General features: G+C 31.4%; 4 protein-coding genes across 5 annotated transcripts; 1 reads left to right on the top strand and 3 right to left on the bottom strand.

The window, feature by feature from the left end:
* Positions 1-114: 114 nt before the first annotated feature.
* On the bottom strand, positions 115-5,722 carry LOC8276309 (cytochrome P450 4X1). Of its 2 annotated transcripts, none has more exons than XM_015723262.3 (7): positions 5,311-5,722; positions 4,845-5,044; positions 3,107-3,748; positions 2,368-2,515; positions 1,526-1,702; positions 1,041-1,219; positions 115-707 (listed from the first exon to the last, which is right to left on the bottom strand). In XM_015723262.3, the coding sequence occupies exons 1-7, from the start codon at positions 5,624-5,626 to the stop codon at positions 630-632; spliced, it is 1,740 nt and encodes a 579-aa protein (XP_015578748.2). In that variant the 5' UTR covers positions 5,627-5,722; the 3' UTR covers positions 115-629. The 2 variants fall into 2 exon arrangements, with proteins under 2 accessions (XP_015578748.2, XP_015578747.2); XM_015723261.3 differs by having other exon boundaries at positions 5,299-5,718.
* Positions 5,723-9,867: 4,145 nt separating this feature from the next.
* Positions 9,868-10,831, bottom strand: LOC8277201 (NAC domain-containing protein 41). Its single transcript, XM_002525503.2, has one exon. The coding sequence runs from the start codon at positions 10,828-10,830 to the stop codon at positions 9,868-9,870; it is 963 nt and encodes a 320-aa protein (XP_002525549.2). The 5' UTR covers position 10,831.
* Positions 10,832-11,102: 271 nt separating this feature from the next.
* Positions 11,103-16,213, top strand: LOC8277200 (65-kDa microtubule-associated protein 5). Its single transcript, XM_002525502.3, has 11 exons — positions 11,103-11,417; positions 11,962-12,165; positions 12,321-12,566; positions 12,655-12,870; positions 13,034-13,189; positions 13,304-13,463; positions 14,148-14,299; positions 14,752-14,839; positions 15,413-15,486; positions 15,561-15,635; positions 15,778-16,213. The coding sequence occupies exons 1-11, from the start codon at positions 11,349-11,351 to the stop codon at positions 16,027-16,029; spliced, it is 1,692 nt and encodes a 563-aa protein (XP_002525548.2). The 5' UTR covers positions 11,103-11,348; the 3' UTR covers positions 16,030-16,213.
* Positions 16,214-22,670: 6,457 nt separating this feature from the next.
* LOC8277199 (WAT1-related protein At5g07050) lies at positions 22,671-25,139 on the bottom strand. The gene is made up of 7 exons (XM_048377591.1): positions 24,773-25,139; positions 24,616-24,678; positions 24,398-24,514; positions 24,049-24,298; positions 23,787-23,948; positions 23,420-23,571; positions 22,671-23,136 (listed from the first exon to the last, which is right to left on the bottom strand). The coding sequence occupies exons 1-7, from the start codon at positions 24,976-24,978 to the stop codon at positions 22,854-22,856; spliced, it is 1,233 nt and encodes a 410-aa protein (XP_048233548.1). The 5' UTR covers positions 24,979-25,139; the 3' UTR covers positions 22,671-22,853.
* Between the last annotated feature and the right edge of the window lie 590 nt (positions 25,140-25,729).

The raw sequence follows: 25,729 nt of genomic DNA, 5'->3' as shown, positions 1-25,729 counted from the left end.
ATTCAAGGATGACAAATGAAATTTAGAAAAGAATTAAACTACAGGAAAGATTATTAAAAGAAAATAGGCAAGTGAAAGATTCATTTGTAGTGCCCCACCAATATGCATAAAGACTAGAGAAACACACACCATTTATTTGTTCATTAAATCAAAGATGAAAAGGTTGTTGCACATTATTTGTATTAAGTATCAAGATACAACATAATCTCTCTCTCAGAGAGAGAGAAAAAAAAAAAACAAAAAAAAAAAAACAAAAAGTTCAAAGGAGAGAACTATAGAGAAATAAAAGAAAATACATATCTAACTTGAGAGGATGGGGAAGAAAACCACTAGGGCTCAGCAGCAAATATAGGCCCAGAATTGCTTCAAAACCAAACCGATTGTCATGGCATTTAAGACAGCACTTGGGCCATTTTAAAAAACAGGAAGAGGAAAAAACAGCATGAGCAATTAAATACAACTCATGCATCATCCTCGCCCCCTTTGGCAAGCTAATGAGCAAAACAGGAAAGGACTCCCCATCAATTTTGAAGAAAGATAAAAAGAGGGGTTAAAAAAAAAAAGAAAAGATGTCTGGTTGGTTATACAACAATAATTTGATGAAGCATTGACATAAACATTTCATTCTGTCAACTGCTTCTCTTCACAAAGACTATTTCCTGATTAGTTGATTGCGGATAGTTTTCTGACAGCGGTTGAAGCCTTACCTGTGATTTTGTATTAAAAAAAAATCAAATCTCCGCATTCTGAACGAAGATTTTGATCAAAAGAAGTTGTAATTTTTATCAATCACTAATTGATATTTCCAATTTAGAGAAGCTCAGGAATTTATTAGAACTTTTCTCCAACTGGGTTTGGAGGTGGGCAAGTGTCATGGCCCTTTTAACTATTATATCCTAACCACCAACCCATGGAAACCTTCTAAGGAAGACTAATTGCAAAAGCAGTCATGATAATAAGCATCAACATATTGTTATAGAGAAATTTTTTTCAATTCGAAAAATGAAAGGTGAAAAGAAATAATAGTCCAGCAAACAAACCTCGTAGCGTTCAAGCAATGAAGCAAGCAAAATGGCAACTCCTTGGATTACAAATTTTTGACCCACACATGCACGTACACCAGAACCAAACGGAAGAAATGCAGCATTTTCATTTGGATCATTCAAAATGTATGAGCTCTGACCTGGGTCAACAGCATCTTCTGCAACCTCTGAGGAGACTATAAGCAGATATTGGTTAATCGTGAAGCTAGTTAAGTAATGTTATATTAAACTTAACAATCCAAGCATTGGTTTCTCTACTCCTGAACTTGCTACAGTTTATACTGAATGTGAGAGTGTGAATTAATTGAACTAAAAGGCATGTCAATAAGATATGATGAAAAAAAAGAAGAAGCAAATCGGTGAGGTCAAGACACATTGGGAGTTAGTAACTGTGACTAACATTAAATATCTTGGATGATAAAATTCAGATCGGATGAAACTATTAATTCATGTGAGATTGAGAAAACGCATAAAAGAAGAACCTGTAAATGATGAATCCTCCACTGAATCAGAAACCTTTTTGTCTTTTGACAAAAACCGATATGGATTAAATTTGCAAGCATCACTTCCCCAACTGGCATCATCCATCTGGAGCAGATGCACAGGTACCACAAGGACTGATCCGGCTGGTATAGTTACACCATTTTTGAGTCTCAAATCTAGCAGTAAGAGAGAAAAAGAGGTCAATGACTAATACAATACAAATAAACACTATACCAGAAGGGCAATAGGGAAAGGGGTAGTAACAGATTGCAAGTGATTGATAAAGCTAAGCTGGTAACTAGCATATCTAAAGTATGATCTGGGTTTCACTCATTAGCAACATATAACATAAGACTATATAATAAAAGATTGACACAAATAACAAAATCCAGTGACATAAGCCCAAGAATCAATTGCTTTCCCATGTGCTCCTCTTTGGACATAAATGATCGCCAACAAACTTCACTCAACACATGAACACCATAAGCTAAAGGCACTATTTCTTACTCAACCAACAATTAATTGCATAAAGTCCTTCCACACCGCCATTTTTCTCTATAAACCATGAGCACGTGTCTGAATACTAACAAAATTTTGAAGACGAATATCCCAAATATCATGAGGACATCAGCAACAATGAGCAAAGTCATTGAACAATCAGGTATTAAAACGAAAAAAGCTGCATTGGGTATTCTAACCAAGATACAACACAGTGATAATGGTTAAACCAAGTAAAATGCAGACACTGGATAACCTAAATGTCTAAAGAAAGCTACAGATAAAAGGATGGGTATCCCCTGTTGCCATCAAATCCTTGGCAAATAAATAAGTAATGCCTTACCCTCTCTCAAAGAGCATCTCTGTAGCAAAGGTCCTGCTGGCAGAAGGCGGGCTGATTCATAAATAGTTGCCAGTAACAGGGGCATCTCATCAACATTTTGGACATCCTTTGTTGAACCTTGCCTCACCATAATAATCTCCGAGTATATCTGTAGGCATTCAGATTCAAATTTATGATTGAACTAAAACATACACCTTCAATACCTAGAAAGGCATTATTGATTGATTTCACATTCCCCAAAAGAAAATACATCATAGCTCGAATTAACACCTATTGCATTAGAGTTAACAAATTATTTATTTATCATATCAGCACATAAAGAAGCGAACTACCAATGCAGATGAATAATTTGAAAAAAGAAATCCAGTTATGCTTCAAAAAATTGCATATAACGATTAAATCATGACAAAAACTAAGGAAAGGAAGCTTGAATAATCAATTCCATCAATGCGTAATGCCTTACCAACAAACCAGGTAGCAGATAACTAAAATGCGTGAAGCAGTAATTATGCAACAATTACAGTACGGAAGAGGTCAATGGTAAGAAAAAGTATGATAATACTCGAAAAAAAATCTGTCAGCCTCATGCCAAAAATTTGAGAAAGAAGAAATTGTAACAAGCCCTTGTACATAACAAATTATTTTAAAGAAAATTAAAAATAGTAATAAGAGGTCAGAATCAAGGTTCAACATTGAACCCGCACAAATGTTCACAGTTAAAGGGAGCAGCGGCCGCTACCTTATCCTGTATCTCTGGATTTGTAACAAGCCTGTCCAAGATATTACCCAGCAAACTCGCAGTTGCTATGCATCCATGAAACATCATGCCCATAATATTTCCACATGGCTCTTCTCTTGCATTAATATGGCCATCAAGATCCCTTTGGGAAAACTTATCTTGCATCACCACACCAGAAAGAGGTACGCTAGATGCAGCTCTCATTCCATATTTCACAGCTTCATTATTGAGGTTCTGATCCACACGGCTAAAAAGCTTGCAGTTTTTTCTGCACTGTTGAAGAATATCCTGAGTTAAAAATTTCAACTTCGTACACAAAGACTGATACCTCCAAAATCCCTGTTCCCAGATGGGAGTAACCCTATATGAGGCCCAAAAGGAAGCATCTTTAGCAATTTCCATTAGAAGCTCCTCATAAGAAGTTGCCTTAGACCATGCCAAAAATTCACCTCCAAAGAGTGTAGTACCCAAAACGGTAAAAGCCATATGTTGAGAAATCAATTTACAATCAATACCTCCTTTGATCATACCCTCGTCTATTCTTTGTGTGATACAATCTATGGTGTGCTTGGGAATTATTTCTGCTTTTGGAAGCAGTTTTTCATTCAATTGCAATGCTAATGATTCTCTTCTCTTTTGTGCCTGCATATGACAAAAGAAACAATGAAAAATATTGCAGGGACATATAACCTTCTCATAGTCAAACTAAGAAAATAGAATAATGAACGCTTTTGAATCTTCCTGTGCTCATTCGTACACATCGATAAATTTCTCAAGATGACTAATTATTTGAATGCTCTAATAGCACTTTGTGAAGACAAAATGTCAGAAGTTATGTAACCAAAAAAAGAAAAAGAAAAAAAGGTCATGGTTCTTGCTTGTGCAAGCACAATTCTGATCTCTTTTTATTTCAACATGAATCCAAAAGTGAAAAGCAATCCTACTATCAACAAATAATCTAAAATGAAAAAGATCTTCTTCTTTTTTTCTGTTCCAATTATAAACAAAAAAAGTATCTAATAGTGACCAGTTTCTCTAAAACTAGATGATTTGATGGTAAAGCCTGGTGACTAGGTGATGGTGTGATGCAAGTATAAGAGTAATATATATACAATATATATAAATCTTTGTTCCACGCTATTGGCAAGTGGGAGTTCCACTTTGAAAGAGCAATATATCTAAACCTCCGAACATCTTTAACTGAATGACCCTTTGGCTACAAAGTTTTGTTGGTTAGCTCCACATCTCATTAAAACTTAAGTAGGGCCGGGGGAGGAAGATAGACAAAAGGCATGACTTCAGTTCTTTTTTGTAGGAAATTATGCTCTCATAGTATGAAGCTTAACCATATATGTTCATGCTTCTATTTCTTTGTGCTCTTTCTCTTGAACAAGATATTCTAAACCCTTTTCACTCTTGTAACTATTGCACAACAAGTTTCTCCATGTTTGAACAAAGAAAAGTGACAATATTAAAAAAAGATTAAGAACTTCACAGCACAAGGTGACACAAATAAAACTATCAAATTTAACATGTAATTCACATCTCACAGAACAATTAAATTCCAACCTAATTGAAAGGTTCTCATTTGACAAATTAACCAATTAACAAAGCCACTTGTTACAATAAACTCATCAATATTAAACCTTTAGAATGAAAAGAAAAGCAATTGGTAAATATCTATATATATATATATATATATAAATAATTTCTAATGGAAGTAAGGAAAAGTTTAGACCTGGTCATAGGAGCAAAAGAAAAGATTGGATCGTCCAAAGGCTAAACGAAAAGCCTTCCCAGTAAAAGGCAATTTATCCTCAGCCTTTAAGAGCATATCTTGGATAAGCACTGGATCTTTTATAGATACTAGAAGCTGAGTAGGCCCTAACCACAACTTGAGAACAGATCCATATTTATCGTGTAGCTCTGACAATAGCTCTGACAACAAATCCAATTACATCATTAAATTAAGTTTCAACATCACTATCCAAAAATACATGCAAGAATTCAATCCAATTCAAATGGATTCTATTCAGTCAATCCAAACAGGGTCTGATATTACTATTATTTGCCGCTCACTGTTTCAATATAGCTCATTTTCTAGAACAAAGAATCAAAACCAAAACACATCAAAATTGAAAACCTAATTATTCTGAAACAGTAAAATCAAGAAGCGGTAAATTTTGACTTACCGAGGAAATTACCTCGGGAACCGAAGTTATTATGACCGAAAAAGGAAGAACAAGGAGGTCCGGCAATTGCTCGAGCTTTAGACCATAATCTAAATAATTTAAAAACTTTATCGAGCATAAGAGCAGTTATAGTAATCAGAGAAATCCAAAGAAACGCATTCAATTCACGCGTCGCGTAATCTTTTAACAACATTCGAGAATTTTCCATTGAATCACAGCTGTTATACTTCAATTTCAATGATAACAGATAACCGATTAGATTATTCGGTAACTTACACGATGATGAAGAAGAAGAAGAAGAAGAAGAAGAAGAAGGAGAAGAAAGCATTGTTTTTCTTCTGAGTTTTTTTTTTCTCTTAGAGGATTGACTTTTAGGACTGTTTTTGTGGCTGTTTGTGTGTCGTTGGGAATACTGTTGTTTGGTCCGGTTTATTTTCTATTTTGGCGGCACGAAGGGGCCACGTGGGTAGTGGGACCCACTTTGCAAAAGTTAAACTCTTCTCCCATTACTATCTGTCTGCTGAAGGTGATATCGATACACATCTTGGAAAAGGAAAGCCCATTGTTGTCTCTTAGGTCAAGGATAGGGAAAATTTCACAAATATCAGAATAGTACTAATTATATAATATTTTAAAATTTATTTTGAAAAGTATTAAATTTATAAAATTATTTAAAAATATCAACTTTCTTTCTTATAATAAAAATCTTCAAAATAAAAAAATAAAAAAATCCAATAATAACAAATTAATTTATGCAACATTACATTAGAAAATAACTGTGAATATTCAAAAGAAATTAAAAAGAAAGATAAATTTTAAAATAAAAATATAAATCTCATAATATTATTTTATTTTTTTAAAAAAATTTATTTATTTTTATGAATTATATACTAAACTAATAGAATTAACATATTTATAGAAATTTAAAAACTGATTACTGGATCCAAGTTGATATAAGAATATCAAATCTAAAAAAAAATAAAGAACAAACTTACAAATTTTGTTATATGTTATAAAAATATTAAACTAAAAAATAACATATTAAAAAGACATCATAATATGAAAATTTTCTTTTTTTTTTTTAAAAAGGCATTTACTTGTTAATAAAATGATCTAAGTATTGAAAAGATTAAAAAAATATATATATTTACATGACAAAAATTTCTTGTTGATTTCATTAGAAAACATATGTCTTCTAAAAATAAATTATTCTCATATTTTAATTGATTTAAAGCTATAATTGATGAAATAACCACTATTACAAGAGTTATAAAGTTGATTTAATCAATCGAAATTGATTTTAAAAAATTAAATTTGAAAAATAAAGTAAACAATAAAATCAGAAAAATTGTTAATCTGTTATTAAAAAAATAAAAAATAAATCAAAAAAACCATATAACAGTAAAAAATTGTATATTGAATTAAATTATATTTTTTCAGAAAATATGAATACAATACCGGTTACATTGAAGAGTCTTAAGCGGTTGCCTTAGTGAGCTGCCCGTGACTGGTTGCTTAACTTCACCATTGCTGGGTGGGATGCACATTGGCCAGGCCCTTGATGAAGCGCCGGGCTACCTCCACTATTTGAGTTCCTCAAGTCTTTGTGCTTCAATGATGAAAACAATGTGCTTTTAATGTTGAGGTTCGAGGACTGAAAATGCAATAGAGTTATGGTGCTTCAGAAGAAAAGCGTCAGTGGTCTCTGGCTTCATCTATCGCTCGAGCTATTATTGGAGAAGAAGATGAATATGTTCTGTCACAAGTTTTATAGTCAGAAAATAGCTAAGATTTTTTATTGGTTGTTGTTGGTTATATTTTGGGCTTTAAAGAGAAATATTTTAAGATCAATAAAAAATATTATTTTTATTATATAATTTTTTTTAAATATCATTATTTTTTAAAATACAGTGTAATTATTTTTCGGTTATTTTTTAATTATCTTTTTAAAAAAACTAACAATTTACACTGTATTTTTAATAAAAAAATAGAAACCATAGGCATATTTATTATTTTTCCTTTTTTGAATTTAATGGGTTTTTGACGCATGTATAACCCTTGGTATTGCGATATTGTTTGTTCCTTTGGTTATTGTGCACCATATTGGAATAATTTCTTATGCTGTATTGATTTTTCTTTGATACTTTTTAGGACTTTGGATTTCATAATTTAGCACTTTATTTAGTTCAATGAAATTTTAGCAAGAGCAAATGAAGATTCATGTATTCCTTAGGAGTAGTACAAAAGATTGGTTGGCCAGCTAATAATTAAAATAAACGTTAAACTCCATGTTAGAAATTATTCTTAATTTCCTTTTAATAAAATTGTTAAACTATTTGAGAATTTCTTTTTTATAAATTTATAATGATGTACAGATAAATTATGTTTTAAATATAAATCTAGTCAGAATATTATTCTATTCTATTTACTAAAAATGAATTTTTATTTTTAATTATTTTTGAAATTAAAATCTTAAAAAAATTAAGCCTAACTGAGTTTACTTAAAACAACTTGTATTTAAATTCATTCCAATTTTTAAAAGTTAGAAATATTCGGTTCAAATCATTACATATATTATCATATGGTAAATATAAAAAATAATCAGTCTTATTTCACAGTCTAAAATTCATTTAATCTTATGAAAGGATAAAAGAAAATTTTATTATAATTATTTACTCGTGATATCCTTGATCTTTACTCGCTAAGTTTATGGATCATGCCTAACTTCAAGGGTAAATTGCACGTATGGTTTCTCGAATTTAGATATAATATTACAGTCGTCTTTAAATTTTTTAAATTATATCAATAAACTCTCTTAATTATGATTTAGATATCAAAAAACATTCCTACCGTTTAAAACACAAACGGAACAAACTAATAATATTCAAACACATTGCATTTATTTTAAGAAATTAAGAAGCAAAAATAAATAAATTAGTTAAATAAAATAACAAAACTAAAAGAAATAAAAAAAAATATTAAAATAAAAAACAAACTACTTTCTCTTTTATTTTCTTTCACTTTCTTAGAATCCAAACACCTTAAATTCAAACAAAATCCTAAATTGAATTTTTTTCTTAAAAAAATATGAAGTTGCTCCTGCCGCACTATAAACAGATGAAGCTGCTCCCATCTGAGAATGCATCCAACACAATTAGCATGCTTTCTGTTTCTGCGAGTATAAAGTTTTCATGAGCATCTAGTGGAACCGATGGTCCATCTACATTATGTGCGGATGGTTCAGTTTTAGAAGGGTGGGCTTCAACAATTGCACACTCGGCAAAACAAAGAAGCAAGTCGATCAACAACGGTGCTCTCTTGCACCCTGTTTTTATACAACTCACGAGACGATGCAGAGACTGAAACACAGCCTCATTGCCACCTTTGGTACGCATTGCCATGACAACCTGTAGCAAGCACTCCATAAGAACTGGATCTACATAACTTTTGAGAATTGTTTCTTAAATATTAAGCTATTCCACACTTTTGTGGTATGTGCACAACAATTTATAGAAATCTACAAATTGTAAGTATGTGCACAATAGTTCTTTTTTCATTTTCAATTTTGGATTTTGTTTGAATTTAGGGTCTTTGGATTCTAAGAAAGTGAAAGAAAATAAAAGGGGTTGATTTTGATTTTAGTATTCTTATTTCTTTTAGTTATTTTTATTTTTATTTAATTAATTATGTCTCTTTTTTATTTTTTAAAATGAAAGTCATGCGTTTGAATATTCTTGGTTTGTATATAAATTAATTTTATACATGTTATTTGGAGGGTAGGGAGTTTTTTATACTCAAATCACAATTAAGAGAGTTTATTGATATAAATTGAAACTTAGGGACAGCCCTGATATTATGCCCAAATACGAGGGATTGTCTGTGAAATTTACCCCAACTTCAGAGGCAACTTCTTCACTGATGGCTGTTGTGTTGTATTCTGTCTGTGCCCTTTTATGTTCAATTTCCTTATAATCGATTCTTTTTTTGCTCAACCATTGCTTAGAACACAGAAAGGAATATCAGTCATCTCAAATCAAAATTTTGAGATATGGAAAATCACACTATCTCACAGAACATAGCAATCGGATTAGAATCTCAAAGAGCAAAATTTACCAAAAGCATATTACCATTAACGGGCCCTCAAATGCACCACTGTCAGCAAGTATAATATATGAAATTCCTTAGATATGAAAAGCACTTCTATCTGTTCCCTGCAAAACCAATTTTCAATCACTTAAAATAGAGATCTCTACCTTCTATTCAGTGTTCTAGCTAACCAAACACATGTAATGTCAGGACCCATTTCAGGAATGGATATTTCATTGTAATTTAAATCTACCAAGCAATAATATAGAGTTTCCATGGCATTCAAAATGTTAGAACTCCAAAAAAATGCCAAATTTACCATTTTCAACTGTCATCATCCTTACCAGTATATAAAAAAATAATAGAACAAAGCTTGTGAAACTATATTTTGCTAGGTAAAGAAAATCTCTATAACATGACTCTTAATATACACTATAGAGCTACTTAAAGAAACCCTAAAATTATTACTGAGTAAAGCATTTGCTATTCAATAGTTTTTAATGTCTCTGATGAATCCAAAACAGTATCAAGTTCCTTCAACCAAGTTTCTAAAGTCGCAGATTCCTCATGAACATTACTAGTGTTGGTATTTGAATGTTGTAAATTATTGCTTCCATGAACATTATTAGTGTTGGTATGTAAATCATTGTTTCCTCCCTCTATCGTTTGACGATCAAATTCTTGTTTGACAGTGCCTTCATCAGCCCCCCTGCAGGAAACATCATCATCATAATAAACATTCTCGGTGTTAGTCTGTGACTGCTGTGGATTGTTTCCTCTCTGTAGACTGAGTGGCCGACAATCAAACCCTTGATACGCAGTGCCTTGGCAGACGACCACTGGAAAACATAGGTTCGAGCCGCCAAATTCACCTTCCCGAAGTCTTTTCCTTGAATGATTTTCATCATCATCTCCTTGGCCGCATTTTCTTGCATGAACCTCCTGCGATTCGTCAACTTCAAGAGATGCCATTGGTTTTGCTTTATCCAACTCTTTGTTTCTAACTCTACAAAGCACATACTTGTCATCCCTTCTAATGGAAAACTCGTGCATGATCCATCGTCCATTGCCTCTAGCTATAGAACTGTGAGCTTCCGCAACTTCAAAAGACAACAATTTTTGGAACCCAATAAGCTGACCCATGCTATCTCTAACCCCATCCGTTTTTTGACCCTCCCAAGTCCCACAACCAGCAGTTCTTTTGATCCTCGAGCCACTGATGTTCTTCAAATGTGTAAAAACATAAAAAGTTTGCTGTAAATCTTTGTTGAAGATCATCCAAGGCTCTTTGTCTCCATAAAGATCAACCTCAAACACAGTATCATGAGGTAGAGTCTCCCCATTCAGTTTCTTCCGAAGAAACACATTGATTAGCTCTTCCACAGAAGGTTGAAACCGATATCCCGGAGGCAATCTGATAACAGCAGCAGGAGGCGGGGTTTTCATTCCTTCACGCAGGCTTTATTTTTCTATTTGCTATAATTCTTTGATATGGCAGATGTTTATCCATGGAGGCCCTAGCTACACGATTTTATAGGTAATTAAAAACTCATATTTCTTCTGGGAAACTGAAATCATTCACCAATATGGAGAACAACGATATCTTTTTATAGGATATATACCCACGATAATATAAAGTTTCCAAACGACAGGTCGGGACATATCCAAACGAACAGCCGTTTAATGAACAGATGCTTGTCGCTTAAAAGGTCAAACAGAAAAAGAAAAAAAAAAAAGATAAATCAATCATTCATTTTGGCGCCAAGAATAATAATTAACAAAAATTAAAAATTTTACTGGGATTCGCTCTCCAAATGTAATGCAGCAGAATATATAAAAAAAGGCAAGAACTATAATTAAGCAAAGGAAAAACGCTTTTGTAATTGTAACGCTCGCTCTCTCTATAATATAGCATTTTTCTAGGGTTTCGAGGTTTATGCTTCTTGCCAAAAAAAACAATAAAAATGGCAACTGTCTTCTCGCCAGTCTCTCCTTCTCGCACTACTTGTGGATCTCTCCTTCTCGAATTGCAGGTCCATTTGTCATCTGCTTGAATTTATTTTTGGTTGTTCTCCGTTTTGCTAGTTTATGGTTTAAATGTGATGTTTTCAAGTTATGTTTAGGTTTGTTTGCTTTGAAATTACTAGAAATGGTGATTAATAACGGTTCTTAGATGTTGTGTTGGTTGGTAGTGTGGATTTGGAGCATTAGGGATTTGAGTAATTGAACTCTACTTAAATTTTAGTTCCCTGATTATCAATTGTAAAAAAGGTTTTGAATTTGTGATTAGTACTTGATAAAATTTATCAGCATTTTGTGCGCACATTGAAGAAAAAAAATATTTCAAATTGGTTATAAATGATTGTTTTGGATTTTTATATTTAATTCACTATTTCGTAATTTATTGATTGATGTGGAGTTTTGAATAGAAACCTTGCATCATTTACTTGTGTGTTTGTAAATTAGTAGATTTTTTCAAATGTTTTTTTTTTTTTTAAATCCCGTCCTTCTGGTTGTAATGGGAATCTAGTTACCTTAACTATTCTGATGCCTTAAATTTTTTGTGTTTTTATGCAGAAAATCTGGGATGAAATTGGGGAAGGTGATAGTGAAAGAGACAAGATGCTCTTGCAACTGGAGCAAGAATGTCTTGATATTTACCGTAGAAAGGTGGAATTGACTAGAAAGTACAAAGCTGATTTACTTCTGTCATTGGCTGATGCTGAAGCTGAAATTTCCCATATTATTTCTGCTCTTGGGGAAAATGTCTCCTTTTCACGGGTTTGGTGCTTATTAGATCTGTTATTACTGTTGGCATCATTATTCACTTGAATTATTTTTGCTTTACATGTAGGATTTATTACCATTCTGCACATGCAATTTTCTTATTCTGGGTAATGCCTTCTTATTTGGGTCCTTTTCTTGTATTTGAAAAGGGAAAGGGCACTCTCAAGCAGCAAATATCTGCCCTAAAGCCTGCTTTGGAAGATTTGAGGTTAAAAAAGCAAGGAAGAATGAAAGACTTTAATGAGACACAAATGCAGATTGCTCGAATTCATGCAGAAATAAATGGCACCGAGTATTCAAGCAAGTTAATTGACCCACAAGTTGATGAAAATGATTTGACAGTGAGGAGATTGGGGGAGCTGCAGTCACATCTTAAGGAACTTCAAAATGAAAAGGTTCTCTCGATAATGGAATTCTAAACTGAAATCGTAATTACAATTTATATTTGACATATTCTGATGCTTTCTCTTGTTTGATTTTCAGAGTTTGCGATTACAAAAAGTTAATAGCAACATTAGCATTATCCATGACCTATCAGTTGTGATGTCGATCGATTTCTTGAACACTGTTAATGATATTAATCCTAGCTTGACTGATCTTACAAATGGTCAATCCAAGAGCATCAGCAATGACATACTTGCTAGATTGACGGGTGTGATACATTCACTAAAACAGGAGAAGAAACTAAGGCTACAAAAGGTGACAACATTATGAAATCGTATTTATCATTGCTAGATTAACGGGTGGCTGTCTTGATGTCTTCTTTCCCCTTTTTCATATCATGTGTTCCCTGCTTTTATGGTCCTATATCATATGGTTAGTGATCTGGATTTTATTGTTTATAACTTTTATGTTATTTCAGCTTCAAGTTCTTGGATGCAAATTGACAGAGCTATGGAATCTCATGGACACACCTGTTGAGGAGCAGAAAAGATGGGACTATGCTACTTTCTTGATTTCTGCCTCAGTGGATGATGCGTCAAGGCCGGGGTGCCTTGCTCTTGAAGTTATTGAACAGGTAACACAATATTTTTCTCTTTTCTCAGAATTACTTATCTGCAGGGGTTTTTCTATTGATGTACATATTTTATTATTTTTATGTTTAAATTATTGCATAGTATATTTCTCTTAGGCTGAGGTTGAAGTTGAGAGATTGAATGTTCTCAAAGTCAGCAAGTTGAAGGAGTTAGTTTTCAAGAGGCAAAATGAGCTGGAAGAAATCTACCGAGGAGTTCATATGGATGTAGATGGTGATGCAGCAAGGCAGATTCTCATTAGCCTCATAGAATCTGGTTTCTTCTAAAACTAAATCTTTTTTCTTTTTCCTCTTTCTGTATATTTTTGAGTATTATTTATGGTGTTTATGTGTTAGTTTCTGGGGCTCGAATTTCAGTTCTCTGGTTGTTCTGACATGTCTGAAACTTGTATTTATTTTTTCTATTAATGTGGCCTTCTATCTTCTTGTATATGTGCTTCTGCTTTGCTTTATGCAAACCTTCCATTTTTCTCCCTGTTTCTGCCTCTGTTTCATGAACATATATAATGGAATCCATGTAGCTTGCATGCTTGATTACTGCATTTTCAAGAAAATTATTGGCTTTCTTTGTTCTTGTAGATGGTTTGCTGGTATAATCTTCAGTAATTCTCATTATGTTTATTGTTGATATTCTGTAACTTTGTGAATTTTTTTCTGAACTCTCCTCTCTCTCTCTCTCTCTCTCTTTCTCTTCCTTTCTTATTTTCTTTTATTGTATAACTGCCATTTCCTTTTTCTATTTTTCTTTTTATTTTAGGCAACAAAAGTCAGCTGAGTGTCTGATTTGGAAATCTAGTTGAGCATATTAGTGATACAGAATTATTCTAGACATGTGTGCCTTATTCCTTTTATGCAGACTAAGCTTAATGTCTATTCTTTATGTCATTGTGGCTTACTTTATTTATCTTGTTGCTGATATCATGTACTGTGTTTTTAATAGGTAATGCTGATCTAGCTGATTTGCTCTCAAGCATGGATGACCAGATCAGAAAAGCTAAAGACCAAGCTTTAAGCCGGAAGGATATCTTGGAAAGAGTAGAGAAGTGGAAATGTGCATCCGAGGAAGAACAGTGGCTAGATGAATATGAAAGGGTAAGTCTTATTTTAGAAATTAAAAATTTTTATTAGAATTATCTAGATACTGATGTTCCATTAAATTCCTGTCTTTTATACTTAACATTCTTGCATGCATGCCAATGATTAAGTGGGTGGTTTCTACTTTTATTGTTGGCTTTAGTGTTCACTGTTGTTATCAGTTCTATTAATAAATTAGTTTGACTAGCTTACAGTCAATACGGACAGCCGGTCCTTAATATTGATATGCACCATTACTACCTTTGGTCAAAGTCACCTATGTTTTGGTGTCAGTTATAATATTTGGTTGTAGACTAGACTAATTTACCAGTCATAGTTTTTTCTTTAGTTTTCAGCAATATTTATTACTGTTATTTGATAGCACTATTGTGAATGCATCAAATATTGAGAATCACCATAATACGAGTTAAAAGTTGTTGAATACTTCATTTGGGTTCCTTAAATTTCAGGATGAGAATCGCTATAATGCGGGAAGAGGAGCCCACAAAAATCTGAAACGTGCAGAAAAAGCACGGATTCTGGTCAGCAAAATACCATGTGAGCATGCAACCATCATGCAACTTGTTTTACCTAGTGTATGTATTTCTGTTAATCAAGTTATAGTACAACTTTGATAGCTGCCTGAAATGATAATCGGTCATGGAGATGGCTATCTTGCTAGTTGCTAATGATGTCGACAATAGAGCAAGGCTTGTGCTATCATGAACATAATACTTTGTCTGTCAGGGAGATGAGTCATGTTTCTTCTGCTTTTGAACTTTGTCCCACGGAAAATTGTGCGGATTCATTCATTTCAATTTAGTGGCAAGAGAGTAAAACTTTAGATTATTTTAAAGAGTATGCTGAAAAGCAATACCAGTAGTTTGGTTTTTAGTACTGTGTTATGAATGGTAATTGAAAGTGAAGTTTCACAGATGGTGTGAGACTTATGTATCAGTACTGATGATTGGTATTAAAACCAACGATAAACTGCCGAGTAAATAAAGCATAATTATAGAGTAAATCTTTGATTGCTTAGTTTATAGAGTAAAAGTTATATAAGTCTTGCTGCCAAGTTGTTTAATGTTTGATCAAGCTGGAATATAACTTTCAAAATCATTTGCTGTCTAGCTATTGTTGAGAATTTGACTGCAAAGGTGAAAGCATGGGAACTGGAGAAGGGAATTTCATTCTTGTATGACAAGGTAAGTCATGAGCTTTGTATTTGTTAGTGTCAAGTTTAGCTATTTGCAGTACCTAAATCTTTTTTAACATTTAGGCTCCCCTGTTAAAAACTCTGGAGGAATATACTGAAATGAGACAGGAGAGAGAGGAAGAGAAGCGGCGATCTCGGGTATATACTTTTCTAGCTATTTATGTACTTCCCCCTCTCTTTTGTTCAATTGCAAATGTAAAACAATTCACATAAATTGTCAGCTTCTTTTTCTTTAATCTACGTGTTTCATGCATATTTTGTTTTGAAAAATCTTTTACAGGAACAGAAACGTCAGCAAGAGCAATTTGCTGCTGAACAAGAGGCACTCTACGGTTCAAGACCGAAGAAGCCTTTGGGCCAGAGCACAAGTGCCAACACCATGGCTGGAACACCAACTGGCCGCCGTGTGGCTACTCCAGGCCGTCATGTAATCTCCGCAGGGAAAGAGCGTAGAGAGAGCAGGTTTCATAATGCAACACCTATAAACTATGTTGCTCTTCCTAAGGATGATTCAGCCTCTCGCGGCAGCTGACCTGCTTACTTGTTCAGGACCTTACTGTAAATGATTCTCTTAGTTTCTCTTTTTCTTTTTTCTTCTTATAGTGTTCTGAAGTTAATTTTTTTTTTTTTCTTTCTTTATAGCTAAAAAATTGTCAAAATGAAATGCTTATATGGATTTTAGCCCAAAATCTATAGTTTTGTCACAGAGATCTTAATTTACAAGCCCAGACCAGTGCATAGGGGTTAAGAAAGACTGGCCCAGCCAACTCTTTTCTTGTGTACCCTACCCGCAGCCTGAACTGAAACAAAAAGAGATTAGAATAATAATTCAGAAATATGATATAATGTATCTACCTTTTGAATCAGAATCAATTAAATTATATTCTGATGGTGAGATAAAAATTGCACAAATAGGAACATGACATGCATCAATAACTTGTTATATCATATCCTTGCATAATAATTAAATATTAAAATGACCAAAAGTTGTGGCTAAAATGACTTTAGAGAAGGAAGAATAGGATCACTGGATGTTGCAAATCAAAACACATTTTATGTGTTTAAGCAAAAGGATGAATTAAGTCATTGTCACCATAAACAAATTTAATTTATGTTTTTTGAGTTTAGGATCTCTTGTATTGTATTTGTATCTGTATTAAGAAACATTATATATGGGGTTAGTGTGGTTGGTCAGATTCATGATCTTAATCCATCATTTGCCACTTAATTTAAATCATCTTTCCCATAATTAAGTGATGAAAAGAAGGCATATTATTGGTAATCCTACACATTACCCAAGTCATTATGGAAGGCTTTTCTCTTGTCGTATAATGGTTAAAAAATAATTATTTTTATATTTATTCCAATTGTGTCCTTACAGTAATAAGATTACTACTCCAAACACACACTATTTAAGATTCGGTTAATAAATATTAAAAGATTAATTTTGAGTTCTTTCTTGACAGAATGAACACATTAGATGTACCTTCTACACAAATGCTACTGTGGGTGATCAATGAGTATCCACTCAATTTTTAGAAATTGAGAATTTATTTATAATTTATTAGTATTCTTAGAATCTATTTTATTCAAAAAAATATTTTTAATCCATTGAGAATTTAATTTTTATAATCACTTTTCTTTTGACTCCACTGACCCAAACTGTAAAAGGTATTCGCCTACTGGGATTAAGAATGTTTCATTGCATCGTTATGATTTATGAAGATTTGAATTCCTTTATATATTAAATTGGGTTGGAAAGAGAGATTTACCTTCTTTTTACCCTTTACATCTCAGTATTTCAAAAAAGAAAAATAAAAAGAAAATGAGATTCCATAATTCTGATTTATAAATAATTAGTGGAAGTGAAACAAATTAAAGGTGATCAGATGCCACATCTAATTAATAAAGGAAAAGAAAATCAGTGTAAGCAGAAAAGCAGACACCCATTTTCTTAATCTGACTAGTAATGGAATTGAATATTAAAAAAAGAAAATGCAATTATCCAAACATATAAAACTAATATCTCTATAAACACGAGCTTATATCTGAAAAATAAAAAATATTTTTAAATAGATTCAGTATATCAATATGCCATCCATAAATAAAATTAATTATACAATAACATACGTTATTATCAGTAATTGTTACATTTGATTTTATTGGACTCGGTGCAATTGTTTCTTAGATATGTTTTTATTCAACTTTACTATATTTTAATTATATTCTCTTTTTTTATGAGGTTTTATCCCACTGGATTTTTTCTCCCAAGATTTTTCTATTTATACTCATTTATTTTTCTAATGAATTCTTCCTCTTTTAAAAAAGTGATAAATAATTAATAATAATAAATGTAAATATAGTATCTAATAAGTAATATTATTATATAATTAATTTTATTAAATGTATCTAAAAAAGTTTCACATAATAATCAGCAGCAGCAGGAGCACCACAAATAAAGAATCAAACCAATAATTTAAAGAGAATGCTGTAAACGTAGATTTTGCAGAGACTTAGTGGCATTGCATACGTATGGAAGATACTAACAATTATATGTGGAGAATCGTTGTCACATTCTTTTCTCTTATTTCAAAAGCCTAATCATACATTCAAAACAATAAACATTCAATACATTTTTGTACCAACCTTTTTAACTTTTCCTATACTCTTAACTAATCTAATCTCATTTTTAATATATAAATAAACAAACACTGTTTATTTCATTTATTTTAGTTCCTAACAACATTTTTAAATCATGCTTTTTTTATTATATTTAAAAATTAAAATTCTAAAATAGTTCTTAAATCATTTTCATTTTTTAAATTTTTTCTCATTAAATTTTAATATGAAAAGAACTATTTTTAAAAATATATTTTATTTTTTTCAAGAGTCACATTTTTTTCTTTATTTTTTTTCTTCTTTCTTTTTCTTTTTTGATAAAAGATTGATGAGGCAGTAAAATAGGAATTATTCTCAAAATATGTATTGCAAGAAAAATTAAAATAGGAAGTATATTACTTATAATTTAATAGGAAAACATATAAGAAACATTGTTGAGTATGCTTTGAACACAATTGAAATCAATTGTATTTTTAATTGGTTTTTGAAAGAAAAATCAGGTTAGATATAACAAAGTATTTACTCAAAATCATAAAAATATATAAAAAACTTTAAATTAAGTGTTATTTTTTTATTCACGGAAAAGCTAACGGGCTGTGAACTGTATAGTAAGAGATAATTATCCTTTTACACTTACTATAAAGGTGAAACTCAACCAGTGAGAAAGAAATTACTCAAACTCGAAACCTTTTACCTCAAAAAGTAAATATTCTTATTATTTGAACTAATTTTCATATATTAAATTAGGCCTTATTTATACACAGAAGGGCCGATTCAAATGGTTGGTAATATTTCTTTTCCCAATGAGTTATAATCTCATAATTTCTGTTAATTGATGTCTATGGAAAACTGAATTTAAAAGATATTATTATTACTTTATTTTCTCCTTTATACAAGAGGCAAGGGTTATTAATATACTGCTTTCAAGTGGGCTTATATATATATAAATAAAATATTTAGATATGCTGTTTAAATTATCCTCATTGACATATAATCTTATCTATTTGATGAAAATGACAGCCACTCTGTCATGGTGTTTCCTAGTTGGCCCTCATGAAAGATATTTCCGATTCTTTGCTTACTTTTTTTTTTTTTTCTTTTCTCATTATTTGATAGATTTGTTGTATATGATTTTGTGTTGAGAAAACACTACCTACTCATACACCTTCCTTTTATTTATTTATTACTTCACTCTACTTTTTTTTTTTTTCTTTTATACTAATGGAGAATTTTATTTCATATAATTTAATCGTTAAATTAAATCAGTAACCGGAAGTTCCTACTTAAGTACAACTATTGCTTCAAATAAGTATACTAAAAGAAAAAAAGTTTAAAAATAAAGAGATAATTACTTCTGTTGTATAATTTAAAAGAAACTAAGATTTACATTTCTTGTAATTTTCATCTATACTTTGCGCCTTAGCCAGTATCATAGATACTCGCTATTATCTTTACTACTGTAAATTCTATATTATATAAATAATTTGCATTCAACTTCTATTGAATAAATATTGAAACATATCTATTTTTTTAAATTTATATCCGATTAGTTTATTTAACATTTTAAATTTTAATTTAATGTAAGAGATCGTTAAATATTTATATTTTTTAATACCCAAAAAGCTTTTAACTTTCAATTTAATTTAATATTACATTTAAATTTTATTTTTTATAATATTTAAGTACTTTCGTGCAATACGCGTGAATGTATTGAATGAAGACATATTGTCAAGAAGTGTTAAAATATCAAAAAAATAATAATAATTCAGATATCTATTATATTGCGAAAGTTAAAATGATCAAATAATTAAAATTGAAGAATATAAATATTGTCAATAAAGAAAAAAAAAAGAAAGTTATTTAACATTGAAAGAATTAATTAAAGTACAGGGTGATTTGTACAAATCAACAACAAAACGGGCAAACAAAGGAATAAAATCACAAGTTGACTTGTGGCAATTCTCTATGAAATTACGTATGATGGGAACAATTGAATCAAAGTGACATTACACACTTTGGAATACTGAATCAAACACCACAAACTATAAACCAAAATAACCTTTCGTTATTTATCTAAATTGGGCATAAAAATTGTACAATATTCGCTAGTCACATGATACATTGTGTCTTCATTTGGCTGCATAAATGCCTGTATTGATGTATGCACATATCAACTCATGATCATCAACCTTACATCTCCATAACAACTACAAGGGTTAGTTGCTAAATTATCTCTGAGGTATTAGAAATTTCACATCACTGAAGCATAAAAAATTTATAAGCAATTTATAATGATAAATTTAACCGACCAAGTAGCTAGTTCTCGTTATTTCACTATTGATTTGAGTTTAATTCTAGTAGTTGGAATCTACACTCATCTATTTATTTAACTGCCAACTTAATTAAATCAGTTCAAAATTTTAATAGTTAGGTTATCCATACAAATATATCTTCTCTTATGTTTGTTAAAAGTTAAATTTTTAGTTTTAAACAAAAAAATATTAATTAATTAATTTTTTTTACTTAGTCTAAGTTTTCATTTTTATAGAATTTACTCATAGTGTCTAAAACTATTAATATTAAGTTTGATATCAGCATTTAATTTATTTAAATTAATAAAATAATAATATATAAAACAAATTTAACTGTTTTTGATAATTTTTATTACTAAATAAGATTTATACAATAAATCAATAAAAATGGAAGATTTTAAATTTTATTTACCAAAATAATAGACAAATAGAATATCTCGAACTGATAAATATTTTTTTTTAAAAGAACATTAGTACAAACTTTAACAAAAGAATATTATTTAATTAGTTTCATTAGATATTTTAATATTAAATTATATAAATAGGAAATTCATTGTACACCATTAAAGAACATGATACTTAGAGGTTATACAAAAGTACTGATTTGAAAATTGTGTACATCTAAGAATAAATATGTGTTCGTCATGCATGAAGATTTATACGAATATTTTGAAGGTAAAATATACATGTGAGTATACAAAAGTAAAAAGAAAAATAATGTGAGAATATTAATTAAATAGTGAAACAAAAAAGAACCTTTTTTTTTAATATATATATATATATATATATATACAAATCTGACAATTAAAAAACAGAATAATTAGATCTCTGGTAGCTGCATGGAACTGTTTAGGGTACATCAGCTAATTTGTTTTAATTTATACATCAAAGATCATTTGCCACCACTACAGCAAAAGGGGCTTTTAGAGAGTCAAAAATACTTTATTATTTATTTCTGTTTCTAAAAGTATTTAGGAGGCAGATATATAGAAATTTTGATACTGCTGTCTCCACAGATACCTATTTTGCATTTACTTAAACAATCATTGATGATTATATTTGTTTATGTTCTAATTTAATAATAACAATTATTGTTCCATTTAATAAATTTTGAAGTTTTTTTTTAATAAGCATTTTTTGAAGTTATATAGTTATGTTCATAAGCTAATAATAATATATGAGATATTGCAATTGTGGGTTCTAGGTTCCTCTTTTTGGGTGTATTGGGCAGTCTATTTGCTTGGGTAGTAATCTCCAATTGCATGTTTTTCCCCATTCTTAAATAATAATAAAAGATCACTTACACAAGGAAAATGTAATGTACAAAAAATGAGTCTTGTTAATTAATAATGCCACATTATTTATAGTTGAACTAAATTTGATTATTTTAGATAATATAGTATTATTAATTAATTGCAACTAAATTTTATTGATTATGTCTATAAATAACATGATAAATAAAGTGTACCGGTATCTGTGAAATTCTACTAAATTTGATCGTGTGTGACATGATAATATTATACCTAATAAAAGAATTATAATTACCCTCTTAAAAAGATATACATCCCCTTTAATTTAATTTTTCTTGCATATAAGTTAATGTTATTGTACTCCTCTTAATATGAGATTCTGGCTTTACCATGCCTAATTAAGCTGTCACTAATTAAGACAAAATGATGGTAGGGCAATGGGGAGAGAGTGAATAGGTTAATTAATGGGTCCCAAACAAGTGGAAAAGAAGCAAAGCAACAACATCAACTACTGCAACTTTTTCTCAAGAACCCTCTATTCTTCTCCATAAACAATAGGAATCATATATATAAGGTGATGTCTATATTATATATTATGTCTAGTGATTTTCTTGTCAGCAACCCAATATATACCCTAATGCTAAGAAATCGGAGAAAAAGAAAAGAGGAATATAATTAAGAAAAGAAACAAAAGGATATATAATATATATATATACTCATAGGATGTCCAAATTGTATCTCACTATATATAGTATCAAGAACATGGGTTGCTAGCTACAGCTCCTGTTTAGTTGCTGTTGGAATTTCAGATAGGAAGCATCAGATGCAAGGAAATTTTATGATTCTAGCTAGCCGAGAAAAAATTTCAACTAGCTAGCCCAACAAACATATACACATGAAAACTAAGTCAACCCACTATAGCATTCTTTTAGTGGAATCTGCATCAGACGTCAGCAATTAATTCTGTAAAATCAATCATGAAGTCCTTAATATTTGTGCAAAATGAGGAATTTTCTGGGTTCTCTCATTTAATTCCATCAGTACTATATAACTTCTCCTTGGAGACATTGATACAAATCATATAACACAACAAAAAAAGAAAAAGAAAAAGAAAACATAATAAAAGGCCATTTCAGAGACAAAAACGAAGCCTATCCCAATCAATTCTCTCTTGATTAGGCTTTGGGGTCTTGGCTGACTTTGATAGGAAGCTCAGGTATAGGCATTGGCATGGTAATGGCCATTGCAGAGAGCTTGTTATTATTGTTGTTAGCTTCTACTTTTTGCAAATCAACTTCATTAGCTTCAATATCTTGAATTGCAACTGAATTGCCATTCCCTTGAACACCCTTTACAGGATCAAGTATCTCTTCATCAGAATCCTGTACCATTCTCTCCTTGTGCTTTCCCCATAGGACTGCATAAAGCCCTATAACTATCAAAACAGCTCCAATCACACTGCACCCACAATTTAATTAATAAGCTAATTAGTAATAGCTCATTAAGCTAATAATTCCATAATAATATTAATATTGGGAATACTTAGAAAGGAAACGGGAGAATCTGTACTTCATGATCATGTAAGATTCTATTTATACTATTGAGAAAATTAAAAAAGAGGTGATAATATATGCTGCCCTAGATAAAACTGCTATATTAGAGGATACTGCTAATTAAGGAATATTGGAGATGCATGCATGTGTATATACATATACAATGAAGAGAAGAATTAATTAATTACCCTCCAAGGAATATCTTTTCTGCCAAGATGAAAGAACCCATGATGGCAACAACTATCATCATCAAAGGGCTAAAAGCAGTAGCAAACACTGGACCCCTTTTCTTTATCACTAATCCTTGGACATAGTATGAAATGCTTGATGTCACAATCCCCTATTCATTGAGAAACCAAGATCCAGTTACTTAACAATAAAATGAACAAAAATTTCCAATGCACAATTAATAAGCTTAATACACTCAGTGATACTTGAGTCATTATAGAGCTGCGAGGGTTCGAGTATGAACCCTGCCTGCAGCCCCACTAAGAGAAGGGTGCAAAAGGAAACTTGTCATCTAGAAAAACAAAAGTGAAAGATAGAGAGAGTTACAGCATAGGCAGCAGCAAGGAGGTTCATGTCCCAGCCAATTTGCCATGCAGAGGTTTTGTGCTCCATTGCAAAGGTCACAGCAATTGCTTGTAGAGTGCCCATAAAGCAGACCAATGTTGTTAAAGAGAGCTGATGATTCTTGTACGTCTTCAATGCTTTAGTCTATCATGTCACATGCAAAATTTGCATATTACTAATAATATTATCTTTTAATGAAAAGTAAATTAAGAAATAAATAAATAAAGTGCAAATTGATTATTACTTGTAATACAAACAAGGAAGCCCAGGCAAGAGTAGCAATGATAAGAAGGATGGAGCCTTTGAGCCAGTCTTTGTCAGTGGTCCCAGTAGTATCAGTAACATAGGATTTACGAGGATGAACATGCTTAGACCACACCATCTCTACTATAGGACCTTTGTATAATGTCATCAACATTGCTCCTGCCACTGTTACTACAGTCCCTGCAATCTTTGCTTGGCATCTTATTTTCTTAATGTCCAGTTTCTCCATTCTGTTACATGCCCACAAATTTAAAAAAGAAAAAGTTGATTAAGCATAGTAGCTAAATAAGGGTACCCAGAAGAGTTGAAACTTAATTTAAGGCGCTCACCTAAATATGAGTGCCATGATAAATGTCATAGCAGGAAGCATGTTGCTCATTGCACATGAGAAAGTTGGTGAAGTGAATTTCAACCCAGCATAGTAGAAGTTTTGGTCTATCACAGGCCTGTATTATAAAGATAAAAATGAAATATAAAACTTGGTGCCTAATTATGATAATGAATATAAGAAACTAATTAGTTAACAAGGACCGAGTTATATATATACCCAAGAAGGCCAAGGACAAACAGTTGCAGGAAAATTGGGAAGGTAATCCTCGGCTGCGCTTTCCTAGAAAGGCGGAACAAAAATGTTTTAAGGATAAAAAATATTTGAAAAAGTAGTTTAAATTAGAAGAAAACCATGTATTAGTTTTGGTTTAAACCTCTCAAAAATGAAAGCGAAGGGGAAAATGACTGCAGTGGCAAAGGCATGGCGGTAAACCACAAGAACATAGTGGCTCATGCCACGATTAAGTGACACTTTTGTAATAATATTCATGCCTGCATAACCAAATTGTAAAGAGATCATGGCAAAGTAGGGTTTAGAAGTCTCAAGAAACTTGGCGCAGCATCCTAGTTGGTTCTTCATGATGATGATTTTCTTGGAACAGAAAATAAGTTTCTTTTCTTCTTTTTTCTATTTTCTCCTTAGAGAAAGAAATAAAAAGGGAAAGAAGGTATCAGGAAGAATAGCCAAAACAATTGGTTTTGTTTGTGTTTCTTCCTAGTGAAAAATCGACAATCGTAGCCTGGTATTTATAATTGCTCGATCAGTGAAGAGAATGATTAAAAGAAATAATAATAATAATAAACTAAAGAAATTAAAAAGAAAGAATAAAGAGAATTCTCCAGTTATCCATTCTGTGCTTCAGAGAGGGAGAGAGAGAGAGAGGTGTTGTACACGTAGAGCATATAGTAGTGAGTATCCGAGTCGATCACTTTTCTTGTAGCTGGGTGGCCAGTGATGCAAGCTTACAGTGACATACATATAATTATTGTTAGTATATATTAAATCCTGTTCTTAGAAATAAAATTTAGAAAAGAAAAAAGAAAAGACAAGTTTAGTACACCTTCACACCCATGCAGATTCCCACATGAGGACGTAGTCATGGAATCTTTTCCAATTTAATTAGAACCGTTTGATGAATTGAAAATTCATGATTAGAGTAGAGCAAGGATCTAGATTCATTCATTTCTCTCATTGTAAAAGCCAAATAGGTCATCAAACTGAACAAGATTCATACTCATCAATCCAAGAATCTTATTATTCACTTCACACCCATATATTTTAGTAGATGAGTTTTCTCTTAAACTAATCATCTCACTTAATCACATGAATA

This window comes from Ricinus communis, chromosome 8 (assembly GCF_019578655.1).
Source record: "Ricinus communis isolate WT05 ecotype wild-type chromosome 8, ASM1957865v1, whole genome shotgun sequence".
Classification (NCBI taxonomy): Eukaryota; Viridiplantae; Streptophyta; class Magnoliopsida; order Malpighiales; family Euphorbiaceae; genus Ricinus; species Ricinus communis.
Note: the sequence above shows the minus strand (reverse complement) of the source record. Positions and strands in the feature narration are given on the sequence as shown.